This window comes from Nothobranchius furzeri, chromosome 6 (genome assembly GCF_043380555.1).
Source record: "Nothobranchius furzeri strain GRZ-AD chromosome 6, NfurGRZ-RIMD1, whole genome shotgun sequence".
Classification (NCBI taxonomy): Eukaryota; Metazoa; Chordata; class Actinopteri; order Cyprinodontiformes; family Nothobranchiidae; genus Nothobranchius; species Nothobranchius furzeri.
Window position 1 is genome coordinate 30,375,889 of NC_091746.1, and position 27,141 is coordinate 30,403,029.

At 45.4% G+C, this 27,141-nt stretch overlaps 1 protein-coding gene across 2 annotated transcripts in view; it reads right to left on the reverse strand.

Moving 5' to 3' along the window:
- Positions 1-27,141, reverse strand: part of neurl1aa (neuralized E3 ubiquitin protein ligase 1Aa) — a 47,723-nt gene that overhangs the window by 13,549 nt on the left and 7,033 nt on the right. For both annotated transcript variants that reach the window (XR_008563893.2, XM_015973454.3), the window contains exons 2-3: positions 20,699-20,949; positions 20,297-20,618 (exon numbers count right to left, since the gene is read on the reverse strand). Coding sequence is in view for 1 of the 2 variants with exons in the window: in XM_015973454.3 (XP_015828940.3) it covers positions 20,297-20,618; positions 20,699-20,949 (573 nt within the window). In the remaining variant the exon portion in view is untranslated. The remainder of the gene's footprint in view (positions 1-20,296; positions 20,619-20,698; positions 20,950-27,141) is intronic.

The window sequence follows — 27,141 nt, forward strand, 5'->3', positions numbered from 1 at the left end:
CCCGGTATCTCCCTACAGGGAGCCGGCCTTCTCAGCCTATCTGTTATGTGTCTGATAAACAGCCCACAGGTTGCTCGCAGCGTCGCAGCTTTAAATAACAGCCTTAATAATCTCCCCTGAGCCCAGCGCGAGGGTAAAATTAGCCCACAGTCCTGACTGAGAGGCCTCACTCAGAGGCTGGTGTTCCCTGATTGATGAGCATGCGTTTGTGGGGCAGTAAGTCAGAGAAATGTCCGAATAATCCTGTCTACACCAAAAGCACGCTACGGGATAGAACCAAAGCAGAGCGGTCCTCAGAGGCGCTTCAGCCCGGGTCAGAACCAGACCTCTATCTGACTCCTGATAAACTGAGGGACAGGAAGACAGAACCACAACAGCTACAATAATACACCAGTAAAATGGTTTAAAACTAATAAATAATGGACGAAAAACAGAAACGTGAGCTGAATTTTATCAAGAGCTCTGATTAAAGTACAATTAATTATGAAAAAAGTTAACTGGAAAAACAAAATTGTTTCCTGAGCATCGATGTTTATGTTTAAACACGATAAATCCTAAACTTCGCTTCAGCTAAATGTAAAAAATCTGCCTTTAAATGATTATTCCTGCCCAGCAAAAAGAACAACAGCATTCCCACTCACTCCGACTCTATGCCAGTTCTCCCGTTTGGCTCAGAGGCGCCGCAGCGAAGCCTCAAGGGTGTACTGAGCCGACCTGGTGGACGTGAACCTGTGACATCATCTCCTAATCGAGCAGGGACATCAAACTGAAGGTAAACTCCAGCCGATTTTTTTATCTGGACTCGTTTCACTGAACTAAAACACGTCTGCCTGTTTTTAGCTCCGACTTGTCGAGGCCGATCCTAAACGACAACCTCTGTATTTCATCCTCGGAGCATCTCGCTCTCATGCTCATGCTTGGTGGCTGACGAGGCCTCAGATGGTAGAAACACTCAATCAAAGTCATGTTGGCCATCGTTTAGCAGCTAAAGAACACTGTGATTAATCTTTAATAACACTAAGACCTGTGATGGGCTCACTGATGTCTCACAGAGGCTTTAAACAGACACGACAGAACCTCTGGTGAAGAGCGGCGCTCCCACTGAATCCTAATGAACCGGTAAACATGTCTCCAGGTGCCGGTGAGCAGCGGTTAACCGCCCCTCAGGCTGGCACAGTCCACCAGGTCAGCCTCTGGTGGGCTGGTACCAGGATTACTAAAAACCTGGAAAGTTCTGCAGCTTCTTCAGAATGGAGCCGTTGGCAGAGACCCAAACGTGTCCTCATGTCACCTCGCCCAGAGCATCAAAACGCTCCAACTGCTGCTCAAACAATTCCAGTCAACAGGTATGTGTCGTAAAGACCATGTTCATCTCTCTGCCTACTGTCCATCTGTCCACCAGCCCTCTACCACCTGTCTCTCTGCTTCCTGTCTCTCTGACATTTGTCCCTCTACCACTTGTCCCTCTATCACCTGTCCCTCTACCACCCGTCTCTCTGCCGCCCCTGTCTCTGACATTTGTCCCTCTACCACCTGTCCCTCTATCACCTGTCCCTCTACCACCTGTCTCTCTGCCGCCCCTCTCTCTGACATTTGTCCCTCTACCACCTGTCCCTCTATCACCTGTCCCTCTATCACCTGTCTCTCTGCTGCCCCTCTCTCTGACATTTGTCCCTCTACCACCTGTCCCTCTATCACCTGTCCCTCTACCACCTGTCTCTCTGCCGCCCCTGTCTCTGACATTTGTCCCTCTACCACTCGTCCCTCTACCACCTGTCCCTCTATCACCTGTCCCTCTACCACCTGTCTCTCTGCCGCCCCTCTCTCTGACATTTGTCCCTCTACCACCTGTCCCTCTATCTCCTGTCCCTCTATCACCTGTCTCTCTGCTGCCCCTCTCTCTGACATTTGTCCCTCTACCACCTGTCCCTCTATCACCTGTCCCTCTACCACCTGTCTCTCTGCCGCCCCTGTCTCTGACATTTGTCCCTCTACCACTCGTCCCTCTACCACCTGTCCCTCTATCACTTGTCCCTCTACCACCTGTCTCTCTGCTGCCCCTCTCTCTGACATTTGTCCCTCTACCACCTGTCCCTCTATCACTTGTCGCTCTACCACCTGTCCCTTTATCACTTGTCCCTCTACCACCTGTCTCTCTATCACTTGTCCCTCTACCACCTGTCCCTTTATCACTTGTCCCTCTACCACCTGTCCCTTTATCACTTGTCCCTCTACCACCTGTCTCTCTGCTGCCCCTCTCTCTGACATTTGTCCCTCTACCACCTGTCCCTCTATCACTTGTTGCTCTACCACCTGTCCCTTTATCACTTGTCCCTCTACCACCTGTCTCTCTGCTGCCCCTCTCTCTGACATTTGTCCCTCTACCACCTGTCCCTCTATCACTTGTCGCTCTACCACCTGTCCCTCTATCACTTGTCCCTCTACCACCTGTCTCTCTGCTGCCCCTCTCTCTGACATTTGTCCCTCTACCACCTGTCCCTCTATCACTTGTCGCTCTACCACCTGTCCCTCTACCACCTGTCCCTCTACCACCTGTCCCTCTATCACTTGTCCCTCTACCACCTGTCTCTCTGCTGCCCCTCTCTCTGACATTTGTCCCTCTACCACCTGTCCCTCTATCACTTGTCGCTCTACCACCTGTCCCTCTACCACCTGTCCCTCTACCACTCGTCCCTCTGCCACCCGTCTCTCTGACATTTGTCCCTCTACCACCTGTCCCTCTATCACTTGTCCCTCTTCCACCCATCTCTCTGTCGCTACATCTCCATGTTAAACCTATTACGATGGCTGGGCTTAGTCGGAATCCTCTGGGTAACCCCGGAGGGCTGACTGAGGGGGAAAGTGTGATGACATCCTTGTTCTCCTCCTGCTTCCCTCTGCTCCACTGACCGTTAGGAGCATACACCGTTCCCACCCAGACGGGCCTCCTGCTTTCCTTTAGCTTGGAGGACAGAAAGAAGAATGCCTGCACAGCATTTACCAAGTGTTTGTAAACGAGTGTGTTTGTGCGCTGGGCGTGCACGTGCGTGGCCGTTTGTGACCTCACCAGCTGCTGCTCACTAATTGTTGTGCACCTGCATTTTTAACCGACTCAATCCCTTAGTCCCATTTGGTTCCTTTCAAAGCCGACGTTCCCAGATGCTAGGGCCCATGGTTGTGTTTGTTTCCGAGTCCGAGCGAGGCCACTGAGGAAAAGTGCTGGTTTTGTGAGACCTTCAGGGGCGTTTCACACCTTCCGTTTCTCTGTAGATGTTTTAAAATGGTTCCTGTCTCACACCCCCAACAGCCTGTGAGAAGCACCCGCTAGGACTGATGAGCTAACGACTAGTCATGGGCACCTGATATTGCCTCACCTGCTCTTCTTGTTCAATTGGGTCATTTAATCTGCTGGTCCTGGACCTGCTAGGACACCACTGGTCTTAGACCATCATTACACATCAAACGCCTCCCGATCCTAAACACCTCCAGATGAAGCATTAGGATTAGTACCTTCATCGGGAACCAGCCATATCCTGTCCTATACGTGTCTGCTGCCCCCTGGTGGAGGACAGACAGGCAGTTCTTGTTATAAAGTAAAAGAAAGTAGATAATTTGGTCACATTACCATTTGGCAATAAAAAGCTATTAGTTTCATATTTCCGGCTTTAAAGGGTTCATTATGAATGTGTGATGAAAACCGAACAAAAAGCATGATAAAGCATTTGTATTTCATGCTAATAGAATTAGGGTTTCTTGGGAGAAAAGGTTTTTAACCCGACAGTTTTCCCACCCGAGGCCTTCTTCACGAACGACTTCAAACACAGAGCTCTTACGTGGATTTCACAACCGTTTGGTGTCACTTTTTCCCTCTGAACCTTTACTGATTAGGATAATTAGGCACATGTTGTGCTAATCTCTCATTAATACATGGCTGAGGGGGAGTTTTGTGTGGGTGGCGGGTGTCATCCTGCTGAGGCATAAATGTTTTTGATTAGTGAGGAGCAGCAAAGCAGGTTATAAGGCTGCTCATGGCAGGTGGACAGAGGGAGCAGCGGCTTAGTGGCTTTGAGAGCCCAAGCAGACGGAACGTGCCAGGAGCTTGAGCCGGTGTTGGACACGAGGAGGGTGTTTGTGGGGGATTTACTCTCCCTCACACACTCGGTTTATCTCACAGGGCTTATCTTTATCCATCTCTGAGGGGTTGGTCGTGTGTTTGCAGCCAGGAGGAGACAGAATGATCTCATACAAATGCTGGAGGGGAGGGACAGGCTCAGGAAGGTCTTTGGCCTAGATGTTTGGGATGCTCTTTGCCACCTGGCCTTGGTCCAATCAGAGTTTCTGATCAGGCTTGGGCGACTTTGAGTGAGGGACTTTTAGAAAGAGCAGCATGCTCCCAAGGTCACCCACGGTCCAAACAAAGAACCAGGCAGAGCGCCAGGTAAGTCACCAAAGCCCCGTCCATTAGGTCACCAGCAGAACTCAGCGTGAGTCACCGCTCATCCACCAATCAGCACGCAGAGACCTAACGAGCTTCACCATCAGGGCAGCTGATTCAAAGAGACAAACATCAAGCGTATTAATCACCAATAATTAAAAATAAGCTTAGAGACAGAGAAACTGTTCTTTTAGAGTTAGTAAAATACACGGTTATTTCCTAAATGGAAACGTTTAAAGCCCAAAGCAGCTGTTAATTCAGCTGATCTTCTAAAACGGTGACTAGATGGTGAGTTTAGAAGACCAGATCCAGGGGGTGAGATCAAAAGATGAAAGGTTTTCTGCCTCTGAGGTGAAATGTTTAGTGGTTTTTATTACAATTTGAAATGTTCTAAATCACATCAGACGTGTGAATCAGTCAGAAATTGTGTGCTGTAGATGGGATTTAGATGAAGCAGGTGATGTAGCCCCGCCTCCTCTGGAGCTCTACAGCTCAGGTAAACTTCCCAGCAGTAACTAAATGGGTCACAGGAAGCTGGATGCTGCATGACTGAACTGGTGTCCAGATCCCTTTGGTTGTTTTTATCTAATTTTCCTATAGAATGATCGGACACCCGTGGTTGCCACGGTGACCCTAATGAGCCACTGGCAGCAGCTTGAACATTTCTTACATTATTTTTTTATTGAAGCGTAGGTGTTTGTGTCTGAAATTAGATGATTTAAAATTGTTTTGTGTTACCTAAAAGAAAGAAGATAAATGTGCTACATTTAAATCCTGAAATACTTCATCAGAAATCTTCTTTTCCCAACGCATGCTTGTTGATATGTATTGCATGATGATGATGATGATGATGATGATTAGAGGTTGACTGATATAGTTTTTTCTATTGCCGATACCGATGACTGGGAGCTGCAATCAGCCGATGGCCGATGTGTCCTGCCCATTTTTGGGGGCTAATTTTCATGAACACTATCTCAACATCTTCCACTTTATTTGCAAGCTGAAATGTCACTAACATCATCAGCTGCACTGAACACAGGAAATCTCATTTCTGTGCACAGCTCAGCGTTAAAGACAGACATCTAAATAAAGTCAATCAAACAAATCAATAAAAGTATTAAGTATTAAACATAAAAAATTAGTCAGCTAAAAAATATGTTGAAAATTTTTTGAGCATTTATTATGAAAATGTTATTCAGGAATGTGAAAATTATTAAAGAGCAAGTCACCCCCACCAGAGTCTTACTCCACTCCCACTTCCTGTTTGAAAAATGCAACAAATGCTGTCGCCTAGCAGACCGAGAGGGCGGAGCCACCAACAAATACACACACAGGCTCACAACAACATTGTGACATCATAATGTACCAGCTAACGTCATAGTGTACCTCTTAGCCAATAGCGATAGCAGATTTAAATTCAAATGTAGTGCAGTTTTTACCTGAAGAAGGTGCTACACTGACAGTTTTAGGCAGAATATTTAAATTTGAACTAAGATGCACTAAAGTGCAAAACTATTAACTACACGTGTCTGCACTCGTTTATTTTGTTTATCAGAAAAAAAAAGTAGATTTGGGGGTGACTTGCTCTTTAAATTCCGCAACAGCACCGGGGATGTGCCTGACTTTAAATTGGACAGATATCGATATATAAAAGTGGTAAATATTGTCCCGATATACTGGTTTCCCCCTAATGATGATGATGATGATGATGATGATGATTATGATGATGATACAACGTTCTAGAATAATCCACTTATAAGTCCTTATTCTAAAGCTGGATGTAAAGTCGGACATAGTCTAAAGTCCAGCACCGACGAAGATGTTATTAAAACCTTTCTTCATCATCATCTTCATCGGGTAGGTCAGCCAAACCACAGGAGCTCCATTCCTTTATGGATCTTCCTTCTGTTGAGTTTTACTTTGAAACGTGTTTGAATCTAATTTCACAGCTTCCACTAACCCTGAGCAGCTGTTAGAGACCCGTCTCCGTGTGGGAATTATCAACGTTCCTGTAAATCTAATCAGCGCCGAAGCAGGATGGCTGGATAATTTTAGAACATCGTTCTTCTGCAGACGTGAACCAGTGTTCCCACCCTGCACAGGTCTAGTCTGACTCTACGTTTGTGAGATCGGCACCGCTAACTCGTCTGAAGCACCAGGTCAGCAGGTCTGTGTGACTCACAGGAGCCTCCAAGTTCAGGTCACAGAACAAGTTTCAGAAAAACAGGAAACGGCTCCATGAATCACCGTGATTTGACCCAAGATTCTGTTGATGCAGCTGAAGGTTGAAGCAGAACCGAGCCTCGGCGCCGTCATCTACCAAACCAGCAGAACTATGATTGTCCTTCAGCGTCAGAGCTTCAGCTCCAGCAGATTACACACGTCCTGCTTAAGCCAAAAAACACAAATCTGGTAAATCTGCTTTTATTTTCAAGTCTCGACCCAACTTTTCTTGGATTAGTCCTGAAAGGTCCGATTTCCAGCTTCTCCTCAGCTGTGTTTTTCCTGGAGGGCCTGTGTGAAGGAGGAGGATTCCTAAGTGCTGCTATTAAGCAGGAAAATCCTTTGTGCCAAGTCAAACACATCTCCAGTGATGGGTTTGCAATAATCAAACCATCGTTTTACTGGGAGCAGCTGCTTCCTCCAAGGATCCTGGGAATCCTGACTGCACCCTACGGGAGGATCCCACTAACAGGGAAGATGGGATCAACAAGTTAAAAGAACAAAAGAACGTCCAAACTTTTAACTATTCCCTTCGTATCAAACTCTAGAATAAATCAGAACCTGATTCATAATTAAAAATTCTCTCAAAGGCGCTGAAAGTGAATCATTAGTTTGGAGAGGACTTTTGCTTTTGTCACTCAACAGTTTTTTCTGCCCGTCTCTCGTTTCTGGCCTCGTCTTAGATTCAGTTACATCTTCTTAATCCCAGCGGGGAAGTGATTTAAGTTCGAGTGAGTTATTAAAGCCTAATGTTGGGCTGCATTTATTCATTTACAGCTAACAAACGTATCTGAACTGAATGGGAAATGAACAGAATAATAACTAATGAAAGGTCACGAAGGTCAGGAAGACTGGACATCTTTACGGGTTGAGTTTTTCTGCTGCTGCCTCTGAGTGAAGGAGAGTTTTATTCTCCAGATGATTTAAATGATAAATGAGCCGCACTTGTGTAGCGCCTCTCAGAGTAAGGACTCCAAAGCGCTTTACACTACAGTGTGTCATTCATCCATTCACACACTGGTGGGGATGAGCTACGATGTAGCCACAGCTGCCCTGGGGCGCGCTGACAGAGGCGAGGCTGCCGAGCACAGGCGCCACCGGTCCCTCCGACCACCACCAGCAGGCAAGGTAGGTTAAGTGTCTCTGTCCGGAGCCGGGATCGAACCTGCAACCTTCCGATTACTGGACAACCCGCTCAACCTGTTGATCTACTGCTGATAATCCTCCCGCCTGGAGCTCCCGTGTAATCCAGTCCACCCCTGGAGGACCCAAATAGCCCTTTGTCCTAGAGACCGTGTTTAATACGTACTAAATGACTAACTTTGCTCTTTCTGCAGCAATGTGGTGGCATCTGGGTCAGCCAACTCCAGCTGGAGTCGGTGCACTCTAGAGGTGTTAGCAGCCTGGAGGCTTTGCAATCAGACTTGGTTCTGGGGTCCGTTAGAGCCGAGCCACAGAGGGGCCCTCTTGATTAAAGCTCTGCTGTGACCGACTCATCCAATCTCAGTCCTGCTGGCTTCACAGCAGCTGGAATTACTCTGTGACTCAGCTTCCGTCCTGATGTCGAGCAGCATCCCACTGGGTGTGTGTGTGTGTGTGTGTGTGTGAGAGAGAGAGAGTGAGTGACAGATAACCCGAGGAACCGGGAGACCGCTCTGTATTAAACCACCTGTTGGATTTCAGGCCCGAGGGGACGGCTTCGGTATAATCAGTCACCTGGTACCCGGGGCACCTGAGACACCTTTCCTCTGCAGCAGAGGCGTTTGTAGTCGGGTTACGTTGTGTTGAAAGTCCAAACATGTCACAGCAAAGCGGAGTGGAGCCGGAATAAATCACTATAACAACGTGTTGGAGCACCAGTGTGAGAGGGAAAATCTGCTCCAGTCAGACCTGCAGATGTGTGGGTGGGCGTGGTAAATATGCCCCGCCCCCTGTGATGGTCTGACATGTTTAATAAACCCTTGGCAGGACGTTTCAAGTGCTTTCTACCTGAGAACAGCCTCAGGAAGGTGAACAGGTGGTTCCCTACAAAAGTCCCGGGTCTACTGTTCCAAACACGATGTGTTAGAGATTATAGAGATTATAATCAGTTCTTTATAAAATATATGCTGACATCAGGACTTCAGATTAAAAGGGCCTTATGACTAAAACGAGAATAGGTTTATATTAAAGGGAAACGAAGCAGTCCTGCTGCTTTTAGCACCCCTCAGTGTCCGTTATGATCTGTGGTCAAGTGAAACTTATCTTCTCGCTGTACGTTCGTCTTCTCAACACGCTAATCCAACCACTGAAATGTCTCCTCAGCCTTCATTAGCTTCTAGAAGAGTGATTCATCACCAACTCAATCAAATCAGCCATGCTCACGACCAAATACATGCAGGAAACGTGCTGGAAGCAAACTCCAGCTCAACTCCACTCCACAGCTCCTTCCACCAACAGGGAGCGGCCCAGCAGTTCTCATGTTGCAAGTGTGCTATTGTGGCCACAGAGGGCGGTGGGGTCTGAGTAACATTTTATCAGCTCTGTAAAGGGTCATTTTAGCACTTGCTGGCTCAAAAACCATTTAAAATATGAAAAAGTTCCAAAGTGTCCCTTTGTTAGTTAGGAAAGTGGCTGTTTGCCCCCTAGTGGCATGTTCTAGTATTTGTCTTAAGCCCCGCCTCCTCCTTTTGAACAAATAGGACCTCACTCATACATTTATGTTTAAATGTAATTGTTTAGCAGACGCTCTTATCCCAAGTGACTTGAAAGGCACTAAATAACCCTAACACACGTGTTTTTGGTCTGTGGGAGGAAACCCACGCAGACATGTGATGAACATGCTAACGGCACCAGAGATGCTGCAGCCGGGATTCAAACCGGCATTCACCTTTCAGCAAGGTATTGGCTATTGACTGCACCACCACGCTGCCGCACATTCACGTTTCTGACACGTTAAGATGAAATTAGTTCCTCGATGCGAAAACCATGACCATGTGAAGGTGAGTAGGCGGGGCATAGAGCCCGGTAAAAGATCTGACGTTGTTAGCTAGTTACTTTTGTTTTCACAAGCCAATAATGTAAAACGTGCATTTCAGATCATCCGATCGACATTTAATGTGAAAAACAGAATTAAACTATTTGAAACCTGCATGAGTCAGGTACTTCCACTCAGGACTAACCAAAATAATTACATGGAAATGTTGTTTCTGTCTATGAAATGTGCTTCAAGACGAACTAAAAAGCTTTTTTTAAGCACTTTATTCATTTATTTTGACTGATTTTTCTATCTGAGGTCATTCTTTGCTCGTTCAACTCCCGTAAATACAACACAACAGCAGAACCTGGATTTCACATCAAACTGATGCAGTTCAGCTTCTGGTTTCCACACCGACAGGCCCTCAGCACAGGATTCACACAACGTGTGAGCGAGAAACCTAGTTCTCCACACTGCTTTAAATCCATTTTTATGTAGAGAGGATTACAAAGAGGAATAATTATGCCCTCATCCAGAAAGCGCTCAGAGGGAGAGAACATGAAGGTTATTGATCTGAGCAGGAAACAAGTTAATCAGGGAGAAACGAGGATTTTGGTAAAAATGGGATAAAAATACAAATTAGACCCAAAGGAAAAGATAAAACATCAACAATTAGTTGATTTCTAAAATGAGTTTAACATATTTAGAGGGAATAAAACAGAATTAACAGATAGTTAGACTCTGACATTTATTTTTTCTTCACATTGTTGAGAATCAAAGCAGGATGGCTGAAACCCCTGCTCTAGCTTCACAGGGTGTGTGATGAGTCTAGATGGTGTAGCTCTATGTCCATGTTCACTACAGTTCCACTCGTCTTCGCAGCCCCATGCAAGCGAGGAAGATGTCAGTCAGGAGGCCCCCTGCGTAAAAAGCTCCTCTGCAGGCTGCCCGGAGCATAGCCCGACTGTAAAAAACAGGAATTCTTTTGGGAGTTTAGGATTTGGTTTGTGCAGGATCAGACGTCTCGGATCAGGTCAGACTCTGAACGCAGCATGTTAAAGAAGCTGAGACAAAATCATCAACCAACAGTAAAGCACAACAAGCAGAAGTGCTGCCGGTAGAAAACGTGACCTCTGGTCTATTTTTAGAGCAGCAGAGGCGACAGCCCTGCATCAGCGAGCGTCTACATCCCGACCTCAGATAGTTGATCCCTACCCCGGTGCTGCTTTAGGGTAAACAAAGGAGCTAAATGATGGTTGGAACCGGCTCAGCTGTGTTCCGGGTCTTCGTGGAAGGATTTACTGTCCAAACAGATGGGAAGGATCACTTCCAGAATGCTCACGTTTAATGAAATGACAAAATAAATCAAAATAAAATCCTCCGTCTTCTGAAACTTTTTGGAGGTTTCTGGGAGGAGCCTATCATCCATCCATTCATCCATCCATCCATCCATCCATCCATCCATTGTCTGAACCCGCTTGTCCATGTAGGGTCGCGGGGTGGGGGGGTGGGGCTGGTGCCTATCTCCAGCGGTCAACGGGCAATCAGGCGGGGTACACCCTGGACATCGCAGGGCAACACAGAGACACACACACGCACGCACGCACGCACGCACACACGCACACGCACACGCACACGCACACGCACGCACACACACACACACACACACACACACACACACACACACACACCGAAGGACAATTTAGACAGACCAATCAACCTAACAGTCATGTTGTTGGACTGTGGGAGGAAGCCGGAGAACCCGGAGAGAACCCACGCATGCACAGGGAGAACATGCTAACTCCGTGCAGAAAGATCCCAGGCCGGGAATCGAACCCAGGACCTTCTTGCTGCAAGGCAACAGCTGGAGCCTGTTGATCACTTCAAATCAAATTGAGCTTCCCTACAAAGCTGTGGTTGCACCGAATGCATTACAGAGATTTTTAATATTTGAAAGTGATAAAATTTCTTTTCAGAAGAAACAGAATTTTTTTTGTTTACACATTCAATGGTATCGTGGTTATGACTTCTGTAGAAGGATTGGGTATCTGGTCTGAAGGCTGTAAACTAGGTATCGATGGACATGAAGCCACCATTCTGTTGTACTTTAATTTCAAAATTAATTGGTGTGTTTAGCTCCTTTCCTGATATTAGTTTGTATGTAATTTTGTTCCAAATATGCAATTTCATCTTGAGCTTCTATGGATCATGTGAATTAGGGATGTGTGTGTGTGTGTGTGTGTGTGTGTGTGTGTGTGTGTGTTATCTTTTGTAAAGTAAGTCTCAGTTTTATTCCAAGATGGCGCCAGTGTTACCGGCTTGCTGTCTGTCAGCTTCTGTATTTTTGTGTTTTTGCTAATTTTAGCTTTTTATTTTGCCCAAGCCAGAATTGTGTATGATCGCCAGACCTTATTCAAAATCGGTTCTTCTGCTGGATTTTTACCGTCTGTGGCGGGAGAGTACAGGAATAATTCTCCTGCATAATTCTCCTTCAAACTGCATGGCTCCCTGATTGCCCCAAGGGAAAGCTGGAAAATTACCAGGAGTTTGTTAAAAAGGCAAAGACTGACTATTATTCAAACCTAGTCGCTTCTAATTGTAACAACTCCCGGATGCTTTATGCCTCATTTAATGCCGTGATAAGTGTGGATAATGGTTTCCCTGCACAGCTATCAGACGACATGTGTACTAGTTTTCTTGGGTCTTTTATTGAAAAGGTGGCATTGTTGCGTTCTGCACTGTCAAGAGCAAATATGCAAACTCCCTCGTTTCCTTTGGAAAAGACATTTAGTCTTTTCAGCCAGTATCCCTTGATGACTTAGTTAAGTTGGTGGACGTAATTAAACCTTCAGCTCTTGCTGGGTAGGTTCGCGGCCGAGTGTGAAGCGGCTGGGATGAGGATCAGCACCTCCAAATCTGAGACCATGGTTCTCGACCGGAAAAGGGTGGCTTGCCAACTCCGGGTCGGGGGAGAGGTCCTACCTCAAGTGGAGGAGTTTAAGTATCTCGGGGTCTTGTTCACGAGTGAGGGTAGGAGGGATCGGGAGATCGACAGGCGGATTGGTTCGGCGTCTGCAGTGATGCGGACGCTGAGTCGATCTGTCGTGGTGAAGAGGGAGCTGAGCCAGAAAGCCAGGCTCTCGATTTACCGGTCGATCTACGTCCCAATCCTCACCTATGGTCATGAGCTTTGGGTAATGACCGAAAGAACGAGATCGCGGATACAAGCGGCCGAAATGAGTTTCCTCCGTAGGGTGGCCGGGCTCAGCCTTAGAGATAGGGTGAGGAGCTCGGACATTCGGGAGGGACTCGGAGTAGAACCGCTGCTCCTCCGGATCGAAAGGAGCCAGTTGAGGTGGTGTGGGAATCTGGTCAGGATGCCTCCTGGACGCCTCCCTGGGGAGGTGTTTCGGGCATGTCCTGCCGGCAGGAGGCCCCCGGGTCGACCCAGGACACGTTGGAGAGGTTACATCTCCAATCTGCTTCGGGAACGCCTTGGGGTCCTGCCGGAGGAGCTGGTGGAGAAGGCTGGGGAGAGGACGGTCTGGAGCTCCCTAGATGGGATGCTGCCCCCGCGACCCGGACCTGGATAGGCGGAGGAAGACGACGACGTAATTAAACCGAGTGGACATCATACAACCACGGCTGTTTAAGGAAGTCTTTCATGGAATAGCACCATTAATATTGAAAGTTATTAATAGCAGTTTGGCCTCTGGCTATGTCCCAATTGATTTTAAAAAGACGGTTATTAACCCACTGTTAAAGAGATCGGGGTTAGAGGTCATGCAGCCTTATCACCAGCCGATTGCAAAGCTCCTTTTTCTGAGTAAAATTCTGGAAAAATGTGTCTATACTCAGTTAATGGATTTCCTAGAAGAGTCTAACATTAAGGAAACTTTCCAGTCTGGCTTTAAAGCTTTTCATAGTACGCAAACGGCACTGATAAAGGTATTAAATGACATTATGTTGGAAACTGATCCTGTGCTACTTGTTTTGTTGGACCTTACAGCTGCGTTCCACACCGTGGACCACAAAGTGTTGCTCCATCGTTTGGAGTACAAAGTAGGAATCTCTGGTCTGGCCTTAGACTGGTTCAGATCTTATTTGAAGGATAGGACTGTATGTGTAAGGATGGGTGGGTTTAGTTCTGGATTCACACACATGCAGTGGGGGGTCCCACAGGGTTCAATATTAGGACCACTATTGTTTTTGATTTACATATTGCCACTGGGGGACATCATCAGGAAGTATGGAATTCAATTTCATACGTATGCTGACGATTGCCATCTTTACTTACCCTTGGATTATAGAAGCGACTGTTCCATTATTACCTTAATGCACTGTCTAACTGAAGTTAAGTCATGGCTGACGGACCATTTTTTTAATGTCTGAATGAAAGCAAGACTGAGGCAGTGCTGTTTGGGTTACATCGTGGTTTAGAGCGATCAAAACTAGAATGCCTACCTACGTTCTTCGGCAGTCAACTTAGGAGTGACATTAGATAATGCTTTCACCGTTGTTGTCCTGGAATGTATCGTCCTCTTTTTACCACTTGTGACGTCTGGCCAAAGTGAGGTCATTTTAACTAGAAAGGACCTCGAGACTGTTGTGCATGCGTTTATCACCTCTCGTTTAGACTACTGTAACTCTGCCTCAATTGGGGTGAGACAGAGTACAGTAGCTCATCTGCAGCTTGTGCAAAACGCCGCGGCAAGATTCCTAGAAGGGAAAAGGAAATATGATCATGTGACACCGATCCTGGCAGATCTGATCTGGTTACCGGTCGTTTTTAGAGTGCGTTTTAAAATTCTTTTATTGGGTTTTAAGACATTGAACGGGATGGCACCAGAGTATTTATCTGACTTGCTACAGCCAGATATACCTAGTCGTCCGCCCCGCTCAGAGAGTCACCATATGCTTCTAGTCCCCGCAACTAGGCTCAAAACAGGAGGAGACGGGGCTTTTTCGGTAGCAGGCCCGAAATTATGGAATGATCTTCCATTACCTGTGCGACTCTCCACGCCAGTAGAGGTTTTTAAGAAGGTGCTGCAGACCCATTATTATAATCTGGCTTGAATCTGTGTGTTAACGGATGTTTTGTATTTTTTTATTTGGTTTCCTATATATTCTTTGTTTTTATCTTTTTTAGTTTAGTCTTGTTCAGCACCTTGGTGACATAATATGTCTGTAAAGTGCTTTTATAAATAAAGGTGATGATGATGATGATGATGATGATAAATCCTTGAATGAAAATGTATGAGATCCCAGGAAGACCAGCAGCTGCGTTTAGGCAGAAGCTAATGAGAATCTCAATAAAACGAAACAAAGGGAAACTTCAGGTGAAAAGGGTCCTGATACCACCTTCTAATCCATAAGTGACCCAATCCGATGTTTATATGTCAGTCTGAACAAGTTTCCCTTCACCACTGGGTCCGACCGTCTCTAGCGTCCCTGATTGCTCGCGTAAACTCACCGACCTGCTGCACAGAGACCCGCAGAGTCGCCGCGCCGCTACGTATCCACACACGACTGGAAAAATGTCGGTGACATCAGGGTGGGCGTTCAAGATTTCATCCACCAACACTTTTGTGAATTTCAAGGCGACACAAAGCGTGCCCAGACTAGTGGCACTGACCAGTCAGAGCGGATTTTGTCTTTGCAGAAACGTGAAGCCTGACCGGCTTCTGTTTTTACTGGAAGCACACAAACACCACGAGGCAGCGGGGACTCTCTCCGTTTTGAAAGCAGATGATTAACTTTTAGTCTGGCTCAAACAATTCCAAGATGGCTGCCGCAGAAGAGCACTGTTTTGTGGTCTGAGTGAATAGACTCCTATCCATATTATTGTCAGGAGCAAGATCTGTTGAATAAGAGGCCACAGGAAACTCTATGTGACGTGGATGATGTTGGATGGACTAACTGAGGCCTAAATCTACCTGGAAGTCACCTGCCTTGTCTAAGGTTTGGACTTGAGAAATACCTACTATGAATTTCTGCAATGAAAGACACATAATTTTCCACTCTACTTGAAGTCTTGATCAAGATCTTTTGGGAAAGAAGAATCCACAGGGAATTGTATTTTACTAGGATGGTGTTGGCTTAAGCTACCTGAGGCCTACACTCTAGCTACTTGGAAGCCTCCTGCTCTGTAAACGGTTTGAAACCTGGCTCTTCGGACCTATTAATGCAGCTAAGGCAAGATTGTCTAGTACTCTGCGTAGCAGTTACTTGCTCTGTGGGGAAATATTGGAGTAAATGGAAATATCCTCACTTTGGATTGGGGGTTTGGATCTCATATGTTACTGCTACCTTGAGCACTGCGACTGTGGAAACATGTGGAACTTACATCAAATGAGTTCCCTTGTCTTGTTCCTATGCTTTACATCTATGGCTGGAGACTGCAACTCGCACTTGTTTGATGAAGTACCAGGATCAGAGTTGACCTTACCATGACTATTCCTTGAACACGAGTCTGCAGCTTTTGACTGTGTCAGCGGTTTTCTTCTTATGTGGTAAAGGGACTCGTGCAAATTCTTCAGCTACATCCCCAAATAACCAGAGACACATCGAAATGGCTGCTGGATGTTAATGGCTCCATCTACTGTTCCTGCCTTCATGTATTAAGAGAACATTTTACCATACATGAAAACCTGATCATATGTCCCTGCAACTTGCAAACTGTGTTAGAAGAACATAATAACATAAAATCTAAGTTTTTGATCATATGTTTACTCTTGCTTTCTGGAGATGTTGAATTAAACCCACGACCAGAAAATAACTGTCTGACCCCAGCAGATCTTTACTCCAGATCTGGTCTTGGTATTATTCACGTTACTCGTCGTTAGGGGCGACGGTGGCACAGGAGTTAAGTGCTCGCCTTGCAATCGGAAGGTTGCAGGTTCGAGCCCCGCTCAGTCTGTCGTTGTGTCCTTGGGCAAGACACTTAACCCACGTTGCCTGCTGGTGGTGGTCGGAGGGACCGGTGGCGCCAGTGCTCGGCAGCCTCGCCTCTGTCAGTGCGCCGCAGGGCAGCTGTGGCTACATTGTAGCTCATCCCCACCAGTGTGTGAATGTGTGTGTGAATGGGTGAATGACTGATTGTGTTGTAAAGCACCTTGGGGGGTTCCAGGACTCTAGAAGGCGCTAGATCAAATACAGACCATTCACCATCTAATGTGAGAAGTCTTCTCCCTAAATTAGACATGCTCTCAATATGGATAAACTCAACAAATGCAGACATCTTAGTCGTATCAGAATCATGGCTAATAATCTATCGAAGACAATGACATCAACATTGATGGCTATAATGCTGTTTGTGTGGATCGAGAGAAAAAATGTGGAGGGGTGGCAATGTATGTCGAGCACTGTTTTACAGCTGATGTAATTTTATCAAAATCTGTGAGCAAAGAACTGGAAATTCTAGCCGTTGATGTTGAAATATCTGAAGATCAGCACGTCATGGTGGTGGGATGTTATAGCTTCTAATAATTCATTGTCTATATTGATACACTTTTTGTCTCAGTTAAAATACAATGAAATACTGATTGTTGGTGACTTAAATTATGATTGGCTCACATCTGCTTCTGATGCACTGAAAAATCTGTCATCTTTTAAATCTTACTCAGCTGATTGACTCTCCCATGAGAATCAACTCGAAACCTGTTGAAAATCAACGCTCATTGATCTAGCATTAACAAATATGCCATTTAAATTTGTAACGACTGGCTTTTTTCCAAATGATGTGAGTGATCGTTGTGCTATAGCAGTTGTACGGGATACAAAAGTTCCTAAAAGCAAACCACGCATGGTAACCAAACGCAATATGAAGATATTTTCTGAGCAAGCTTTTTCATATGATCTTTACTGTTTCCTTTGGGATAGAATAGCTTTTTTTGATGATGTGGAACTAGCTTGGAATTATTTTCCCCAAAGCTTTACTAATATTATCAATAAAAATGCCCCCTTCAGAAAATATAGAGTTAAGGGTCGTGAAAATCCCTGGTTTACAAATGAATTATCAGAGTTGCTTCATGAACGAAACGTGGTATGGGACAGGGCACGAACGTGTAAATGCCCTAAGGACTGGCTTCTTTTTAAGCAATTAAGAAATAAATGTACTTTACTCTTACGAAAGACAAAATCGAATTTCTATCTGAACAAATTAACTGAAAATCTAACTAATCCTAAAAAGTTTTGGAAAGAAATCAAAGCACTATCCTCATCAGAGAACTGTACTCGATTACCTTCAAATATTCATGTGGAAGGCAAAAATATTAGTGATTAAAACGGAAATGCTAAATTTGTTTAATACACATTTTGTGACATCAGGCTCATCAGGTCATCCACCAGACCGTCAACCTCAACAATCTAGCATTGTCAGAAACAATATTGATGTTTTCAACTTTAAACCATTTACAACATTTGAGGTAAAGAAAGCCCTGAAACAACCCAAATCTTGGAAACCAGCCGGTCCGGATGGACTAGAACCATTCTTCCTCAAGCTTGCATCTGAGTACATTGCAGAACCCATGTGTTGCATTTTTAATCTTACTTTGAAAACAAATAAAATACCTAAAGATTGGAAATCTGCATTTGTGCTGCCACTTTTTAAAGGTGGAGACCCAAGTAACTTAAATAATTATAGGCCTATTTCAAAGCTCTCTGTAGTGGCTAAGGTACTTGAATCCTTGGCCAATGATCAAGTAAAGATTTTCCTTACATCATACTATACTATCTCAGGCCTAGTCCACACGTAGCCGGGGTTTTTTGAAAACGAATATCCGCCCCTCCAAAAACTTGCATCCACACCACCGCGTTTTAAAAACAAACTCTGTCCACACGTACCCGGATAAATACGTTGTTATGGACATGCCAGACCTGTAGGCGGCAGTACTTCCCCCGTTCTTAACCTCGTCCTTCGTCTGTGGTCTTCCGCAAGGAGCAGTAATTCCGCTTGCAAAAACAAACAAGCAGAAAGCGCTTGGACAATTGATGGATCGGGTAGTGACAGAGCGCAGCTCTGAGGGCTTCAGATGCCGGCTAGTGTAAACACAGGTCGCACACGTGATGTCAGCATTTTTTGTCACGGAAAGTGACGTTGCGGACCTTAAAACTTCGGTTTTGTCCGTCCACACGCAGACACCCAAAACGGAGAAAACGCAGATCTTCACTTTGGCCGGAGTTTTTAAAAAGATTCGTTTTCGTGTGTAAAAACTCAGTTTTCGTGTAGATGACAGGCCAAAACGTAGAAAAATATCTACGTTTTGGCAGATCCCCGGCTACGTGTGGACAGGGCCTCAGTCAGGGTTCAGAAGGAAACATAGTACCACTACAGCAACATGAAAGTTTTGAATGATATTACTGAAGCTCTTGACAATAAGCAATGCTGTCTTGCACTTTTTATTGATTTTACAAAAGCATTTGATACTGCTGACTATTCAATCTTGATTGATCGACTTGAAGAAATTGGCTTTTCTAACCAGGCTGTAGGATGGTTCAAAAATTACTCATCAAACAGTACCCAAGTTGTACAGCTAGATGGTGCTGTTTCTGAGGAACTTCAGCTATATAAGGGAGTCCCACAGGGATCAATTCTTGGTCCATTACTTTTCACCCTCTACATAAATAACATTGGTCTAAGTATTCATAATGTTAAATTACATCTTTATGCAGATGATACAGTTATTTATTGTTCTGCCCCAAACTCTACAAAGGCATTTCAGGATCTTCAATCAGCATTTGATCAGGTGCAAGAACAATTGTGCCATTTGTGGTTTGTACTAAATTCTGATAAAACTAAACTCGTGTTTTTCTCTCAGTCAAAAAGAAAAACAGAGAATAGGTCAATTTCTACTGGTCTGGGTCATCAGATTGAACTAGTTTCTAGTTTTAAATATCTGGGTTTCTTAATTGATAGGTTATCTTTTAAGCTTCATATCCAGTATTTAACAAAAAAGTAGAGATTTTTATTAGGATTTGATTACAGAAATAAATCTTGCTTTTCTTTTACGGTAAAAAAGAGGTTAGTAGAATCAACATTTATGTCTGTAATAGACGGTGGAGACATCTTGAACATTAATGCCCCTGTGCACTGTTTGAGCAGTGTGTATCATAGTGCCTTGCACTTTATAACAAACTGTTGGCTTCTTACCCATCATTGTTTGTTATATTCAAAAGTGAATTGGTCTTCATTGCGGGTATGTCGACTGATGCCTTGGTATGCTTTTATTTATAAAGATGTATGTGAATATTTGCCTTTTTATTTATCATGTCTTTTATCAAGAAAGCAGAATCAGTTCAGCCTCCGCTCAAGTGAACTTTTGCAGTTTGTTGTTCCCAAGGTTCGCACAGAGCTGGGAAAGACGGCTTTTAGCTTTGCTGCTCCATCGACGTGGAGTTCCCTACAGAACGATCTAAAAATCAAGGATTTGGCTTCCTTGAGTAGATTTAAGACTCTGATTAGGTCACTGGAATCCAGACTATCAGTGTGTTCATGTTTTAATTGAGTTTATGTGGAAATGTATTTAAATGTGAATGTATTAATGTTGTTACTCATGCTGCTGCTCTGTCTGTCGTGACCAGGTCTCCCTTGTAAAAGAGATCTTGTATCTCAGTGGGACCAACCTGGTCAAATAAAGGCAAATAAAAAAAATAAATATAAAATCACTACGCTGACCCCTTACCTAGCAGCTGCACCCCGCGGGTCAGACCGTAGACATCGATGAGGGCCCAGAGGGGCTCGGAGGTCCGCACCCCGCTGAAGAACAGCATTGGACTGGACTCGTTGATCCGGTAGAAGACTCGGCCTTTCTTGTCCACCCAGAAGGCGAGAACGTTTCCCTCGTTGGCAAACTCCTCTGGCAGCGCCTTGGCCCAGAAGCCACTCTGCGACACCAGGTCAGGGCAGGCGTACTTGGGCAGGTTCTCTGGATTCATCCTGGAGGGGTCTCTGGAGGTGAAGCCCAGACGCAGAGCTCCACTCCAGCAGCACTGCTTTTTAGTGATCTGACAGGAGGAGAACCACAAGAAGAGACATGAGCTTTTAACCTGGATGAGAAGGAGATGAAGTCTGGTGAGTAAACTACCTTGAGGCGGATTTGCTCATAGAGCGAGATGGGCCGGTTGCTGAAGGTGATGGCGTTGCAGAAACTGGCCTGCCTCTTGACCGTCTTCTGGGCGAGGTCCATCACTATCTGGGACCCTTTGGCATTTGGGTGGAAAAGCAGAGGGCTGACGGGAAGAGACCCACCGATGCCGCCACACTGGATGGGCAGACACCTTTTGGGTTTGTGGTGACATCGGTGCGACGTAGTCGGGAACGGGCCGCCAAAGGAGTCTGCAGAGAAGGAATTCAGAACAGAGACATGAGTTTCACCTGGGAGGGAATGATGAAGTCGGGTTTAGCTCCAGCAGAATACAACTAAAGTCAGGATTTTAAAGGAACCTGAGCCAATCACATCCTGTTCTGTAAAGACTGAATGGAAGATAAAAACTCTTCACAGGTTTGCAACAGATTATTAAATAAACTCCTCAGATTAGCACCCAAGGATATGTCATGAGCATGTTCTTTAGCCAGATTACCAGAGATTAGAACCGGTTTATTAAATGAGCTGCAGCCGTCTCCGTCCATCACCACCGACTATATAAGGTTCTGGGTTGAAACGATGATGACATCAGCGCTCGAGGATGGAGCGCATGTCACAGGTTTCTAAAAGTGTTAATTTACAGATTACAGCAGCCAGATTGGTATTCTGCATCTGAACCCAGAGGAAGGTTTTAGCCTGGAGACAGAATCCTAACCTTACCCCTTCCTGGGATTTTAAATGTTTTCATCAGTCCGGTGAAGAGATGTGGGGAGATTTAAGGGCTGTCGTCACATCTACGCTCAGGTCAGGTGATCAGTACGTTTTTGTTTTTATTGGATCTAAATCTAAAACCTCTCTCAGCCTTCAGCCCGAGTCGGTCTTTCCTCTGATTGGTCCACCGGGGACGTCGGTGAAACCTGATGTTTTGGGAAGATCCAAATCTTTCCTCTCATTCGGGGATGTAAGGAAGCGTGTTTCCTCGCACAGTGAAGTTGTTACTTTGCTGTTGACACGAGAAACCAAAAAAAAACCCAAAAGTACCAGAAATGCAGGACAAAGGGAGCAAAAAGACACAAAACATAAATTATAAAGAAGTTTAAACTATGCAGGAAGCTTAGAAGAGAGATTCAATCCTCCTATTGGTCTGTTCCATCTGCACCAGCGTTCCTACAAAAACATCCCATAATAGAAACAGTTACAGCAAACTACGGCTGGTGTTTCTAGTGCCGTTGGCTGTCATGGTTACAGGAGGCCCGTGCGATTCTAGCAGATGAAGCTAACGCAGCAGCAGGTGTCCTGCAGAGACCCGATGACGGTCCCGGTCCACAGCCTGCTTTGTGTCCCGCTCGGTCTTTGTGTGTCTGTAACGGCCCTTCCCGTTCTACACCCCTAAGCGTGTCTCCAGTCCAAACTGGCTCAGGAATAAGAACACCACTGAGGCCTTTTGTCTTTGGCAGCGCCACAGAGGAGCAGCATGCGCGGGCTGAATGCAGCAGGCGCACGTGGTCGCGGGCAGATTGGCCTGAATGCATTAGCGGCTCTAAAGAGGTGCAGCTGCTGTGGTGTGAATTCATGTTCCTTAGCAACCCCTCACATCTGAAGGTCTCAATCAGCTCCGTCTGCAGCCATCATTGAGGACACAGAAGCCTTTTGTTTACTCACACAACTAAATTACATCTGTGGTCCCAGAACGTCCTTGTCTGCAGCTCGTGTTCGCTGTTGGGTCAGGTTACAGAGAAGAATCCGACGTAACTCCTTATCTGGGCCATTTTCAAGTGTCCTTCTGTCAGGGCCTTATCTACAGAGGCTGTGTCCAAATTCAGAGGCTGCATCCTTCAAAGGCCACGTCTGAAGGCCAATCACGGTGAAGCGACGAAGGCTGTCTAAATTCAGCGTCTCCTCAAAAACATGTCCCCCTTTTTACTGGATCCGACGACAGGTCTGCTGTATCCCATCGTATCCCAGGATGCACGGCCGGCTGAACAGGAAGTCTCTGCTCTAATGGCAGATGAAGCGTTAGAGGATGCACGTTTAGTCATATCTGGTGTAATAACACTGAGCTTAAACGATTTGTTGTTTGCAAAGCTCTAATAATAAAAATCATCATTAACAAGCTCATATGAGGAGTCTGATAAGTTTAATTTTCACTTCCGTTTAATGTCGTCACAGTTGCTAGGCAACAGGACACTCAGCGATGTAAGGGTGGGAATAAATCTGTAGGCTAGACTGTACAAAATCACAGCCGACCACTTCCAGTCTCAGCAGTTTACATAGGACCCGACCTAGGTAGACCGGGTGGGATGGTCCTTCTAAGGCTGCTGTTGCAGAATTTGAACACAGCCGCTAAGGCCTGGAAACAGGAAGTGGTCCTCTGACCAGATTAACTCTAAAATCAAATTATAATCTTCATAATTACATGGATTTAGAGGATTATTCAAGTCGGCTCAGATGAAAGAGTGAATTAGGTGTAAAGATGTGGATATTTGGAGTTGTGAAAATCCCTGTTTCTTCTAAAGTCTACTTCCTGTGTCTATTTTTTTATATTTGAGTTCATCTACGCTGCTTTTATACCAGTTGCTGAGATTATATGTGGGATTATATCAGATTATATTTTACACTTTGGTCCAAAAAAGTTGTTTTTAAATGTTTGACAGAAACAAACTGAGTTTATCGTCTTGTTTTCCAGACAGGATTGAATTTATGTGGCAACGTTACAACTTTTACCACCGAGAAACCAAAACCGCACGACTCAGGAGGTCAGAAGCAGCCGGAAAAATGTTGATTTAGTATCATTTAGGAAGTCATTTCAGGGAATTTCAAGCTAACAGCTGAAAAAATATATCTATAGAAAAAATACTCCACGCTTGGCACCTTTTGGGCTGAGTTCCCAGTTTTCTGTTCTGACCATTTTCTTCTAACCTTGGAGATCAAACCAGAATATGTGGTGTTTTAGCCTGAAGCAAGAAAATCTGACTGAAGATCTGAACTTCAAACAGATTAGAGCAAAAACTTTCTGTTCGTGGATGAAAAAACAATCTCCTTTCCGCTCAGCAGCTTCGGTTTCTGGTGCCTGTTGAGGCTTGAAAATTTCAAATGAACTAAAAAAGTCTCAAATTGAACTCCGGGTCTCCCATCGCACTCCAGACATGACCCTGTGGCATTCCTGGTTCCTGTTCCGTCTAAAAACCAGAGCTCTGCTGGTTTGATCGGATTAAAGGGGTCAGAGGACAGGTGTGCAGGTCAAGTCTCTCACCTGCTCTGGGTGTCTCACTGACTCAGTTTCCATGCAAACAGACAGGATGAAGTATTCCAAACTTCCCGAGTGTTTGGATGGAAAATCGCTTCCTGGTTCAGCTGAAACCTGTTTTACATCGAATTAAGTGTAGCAGCTGTTTCATCTGGAATCAGGTTAAAGGGACAATCTGACCTCTTTTGAAGGTTTCTTTTCCTGAACAGCCTCTGCTCAGAGAAACAGACTGTATGTCTTTCAGGATGGATGAGCTAACAGCTAGTCTGAGTTTAGTTTCTTTCTGCGGTTATAAAGCCGCTCCAGAAACCTTTTTGCATAAAACTGTTATTTCCACAGAACTCAGTGGTAATTTATTAGGAATGTTGTTCTTATTTACATAAATAATTACAGCATTTCTATAAAATAACATCATAAACTCCTGAGACAAACACAGACTAGCTGTTAGCTCTTCAATCCATAAAAACATGAACTCTATTTCCCTGAAAAGAAGCTGTCCAGGAAGCTGTCCACAGGTGAGGTAGGAATCGTGTCAGAAAAGACTCGTGCACACGTCGGAGCAGGAGAAGAGGCAGAGTCGAGCCCACGCCCAGACACTAAAAACCTGTTTAACCTTCAAACTTGTAAAATTGCTGTGAAAACAAGAAGTGATCTGACGGAAATGGCATAATGATTTGAACTCAGTTGGAATGTTTTATTTTGTGAAGTGCCTCGAGACGACTCTTGTCGTTGTTTGGCGCTTTATAAATGAACTGAACCGAATAGAAAATATCAGCTGATCAATAATTACAAACATTCCAACCAGCCTGCAGCCAACAACAAACCACCTCCCCACGATGTTTCCATCCCACCCAGTCACCACAAACCCAGCGCCAGCCTGATGGAGGAGCGGTGGGAAAACAAATCCCTCGTACGTGTGACAGGTGGTGCTCAGGTGGTTCAGGAGGAACCCGACTCCTCGTTCTGCTGCGCTTCAGAGTGTAACCGTAGCTGCTGCTCTACCTGTAGACCGGTAACCGGAATTTACAGCTGGCTCATCACTCATCCGGGCTGAAACGCTGCTAGGCAACGTCCTGATAGGTCTGTTTGTTCAGTCAGCATGCACAGATAGATGACCCGTATCCATGGTTACTCTACAACAAGGTGTGTATTCTGAGGGATCAGAGGGGCATCAGCTGATTTTTATTCAGACCAGCAAACTTCTGCAAAGCTGAGCTGCGACGACACAAATGGAGTATCATGATGTTTTAGCCCGAGTGGCTTTCCGCTAAACATCTCCCAAACCACAGAGTGGATTTTAATAAACACTATGATAAAATAATAATTCAGTTCAAAAATACTTTATTAATCCCAGAGGGAAACTGATGGCTGTAGTAGCTCAGAATAATAATAATAATCATCAAAGAGGTGTTGTATATTACAACGGCTGTTGGCAGGAAGGATCTCCAGTAGCGGTCAGTGTTGCAGCCAAACTGAAGAAGCCTCTGACTGAAGACACTCTTCCGTTGTCGGACAGTCTTGTGAAGAGAATGCTCAGGGTTGTCCATCATTTTCTTGATTCTCTGGAGAATCCTTCTTTGCATTATCTCCTCCAGCGGTTCCACAGAACAGAACCAGCCTTTTTTATTAGGCTGTTGAGCCTTTTCAGGTCCCTGCTTCTGATGCTGCTACCCCAACAGACGACGGCTGAAGAGATTACACTCTCAACAACAGACTTGTAGAAGATCTGCAGCATCTTGCTACAAACACTGAAGGACCTAAGCGTCCTCAAGAAGTGCAGTCTGCTGTGTCCCTTCTTGTAAACGGCTTCGCTGTTCTTTCTCCAGTCCAGTCTGTTGTCCAGGTGAACTCCAAGGTATTTGTGTTCCTCAACCACCTCCACTTCTTCTCCCATGATGGAAACAGTGTTTGACTCCACCCTGTTTCTTCTGAAGTCCAAAATCATCTCCTTTGTTTTGTTCACATTCAAGGTCAGATGATTGTTTCCACACCATGCCACAAAGCGCTCCACCAGCTCTCTGTACTCAGCTTCCTGTCCATCTCTGATACACCCGACAACTGCAGAGTCATCTGAGTATTTCTGTAGATGACAGGTCTCTGATTTGTACTGGAAGTCTGAGGTGTACAGGGTGAAAAGGAATGGTGAGAGTACAGTCCCCTGTGGTGCTCCAATGTTACTGATCGCCTGGTTTGATGTGCAGTTCTTCAGCCTCACAAACTGTGGTCTGTTTGTCAGGTAGTCTTTAATCCAGGCGATAGTTGAGGTCCCCACCTGTGTCTTCTGGAGTTTCTGGCAAAGTACATCAGGTTGGATTGTGTTAAATGCACTGGAGAAATCAAAGAACATGACCCTCACAGTGCTGCCTGCCTTGTCCAGATGACAGTGGATTGGTTGAAGCAGCTGGATGATGGCATCTTCAACTCCATCTCCATTTCGATAAGCAAACTGCAGCGGGTCTTGATATGTTCTAGTTTGCTTATTCAGGTGGACCAGCAGGAGTCTCTCCAGGACCTTCATGATGTGGGATGTCAGGGCAACCGGTCTGTAGTCGTCATTGACTGATGGGCGAGTTTTCTTTGGAACTGGAACAAGGCAGGATGTCTTCCACAGGACTGGAACCTTCTCCTGGGCCAGGCTGAGGTTGAAGAGGTGCTGCAGAATCCCACAGAGCTGCTCTGCACAGGCCTTCAGTACTCTGGGGCTGACACCATCTGGACCTGCAGCCTTGTTCCTGTTCAGTCTCTCCAGCTGCCTCTTCACCTGACTTCTAGAGACAGATAGGTGGGAGGGGGAGGTAACTGGGGCAGCAGCATCTCCTGACTTGGTTGAAGACAGATTTATAGAACCAGAAGAGTCCATGACTGCGTTAGAGGACAAAAGAGCTGGCGTGTGACAGGAAAATGTTGGATCAGAGGAGGATGGGATGTCTGGTTGGCTGGGGACAGGCGAGGAGGATGCCAGGTTTGTTCCTGAACTGAACCTGTTGAAGAACTTGTTCAGTTCATTGGCTGTGTCCAGGCTGCCATCTGTGCAATCCTTCCTCTGCTTGAAGCCTGTGATCTTCTTCATCCCTGACCAGACATCTCTGATACTGTTCCTCTGTAATTTGTTCTCCAGCTTCTTCCTGTATGCCTCCTTGCTGTCTCTGATCTTGATCTTCAGTTGCTTCTGTATACTCCTCAATAATTCCCTGTC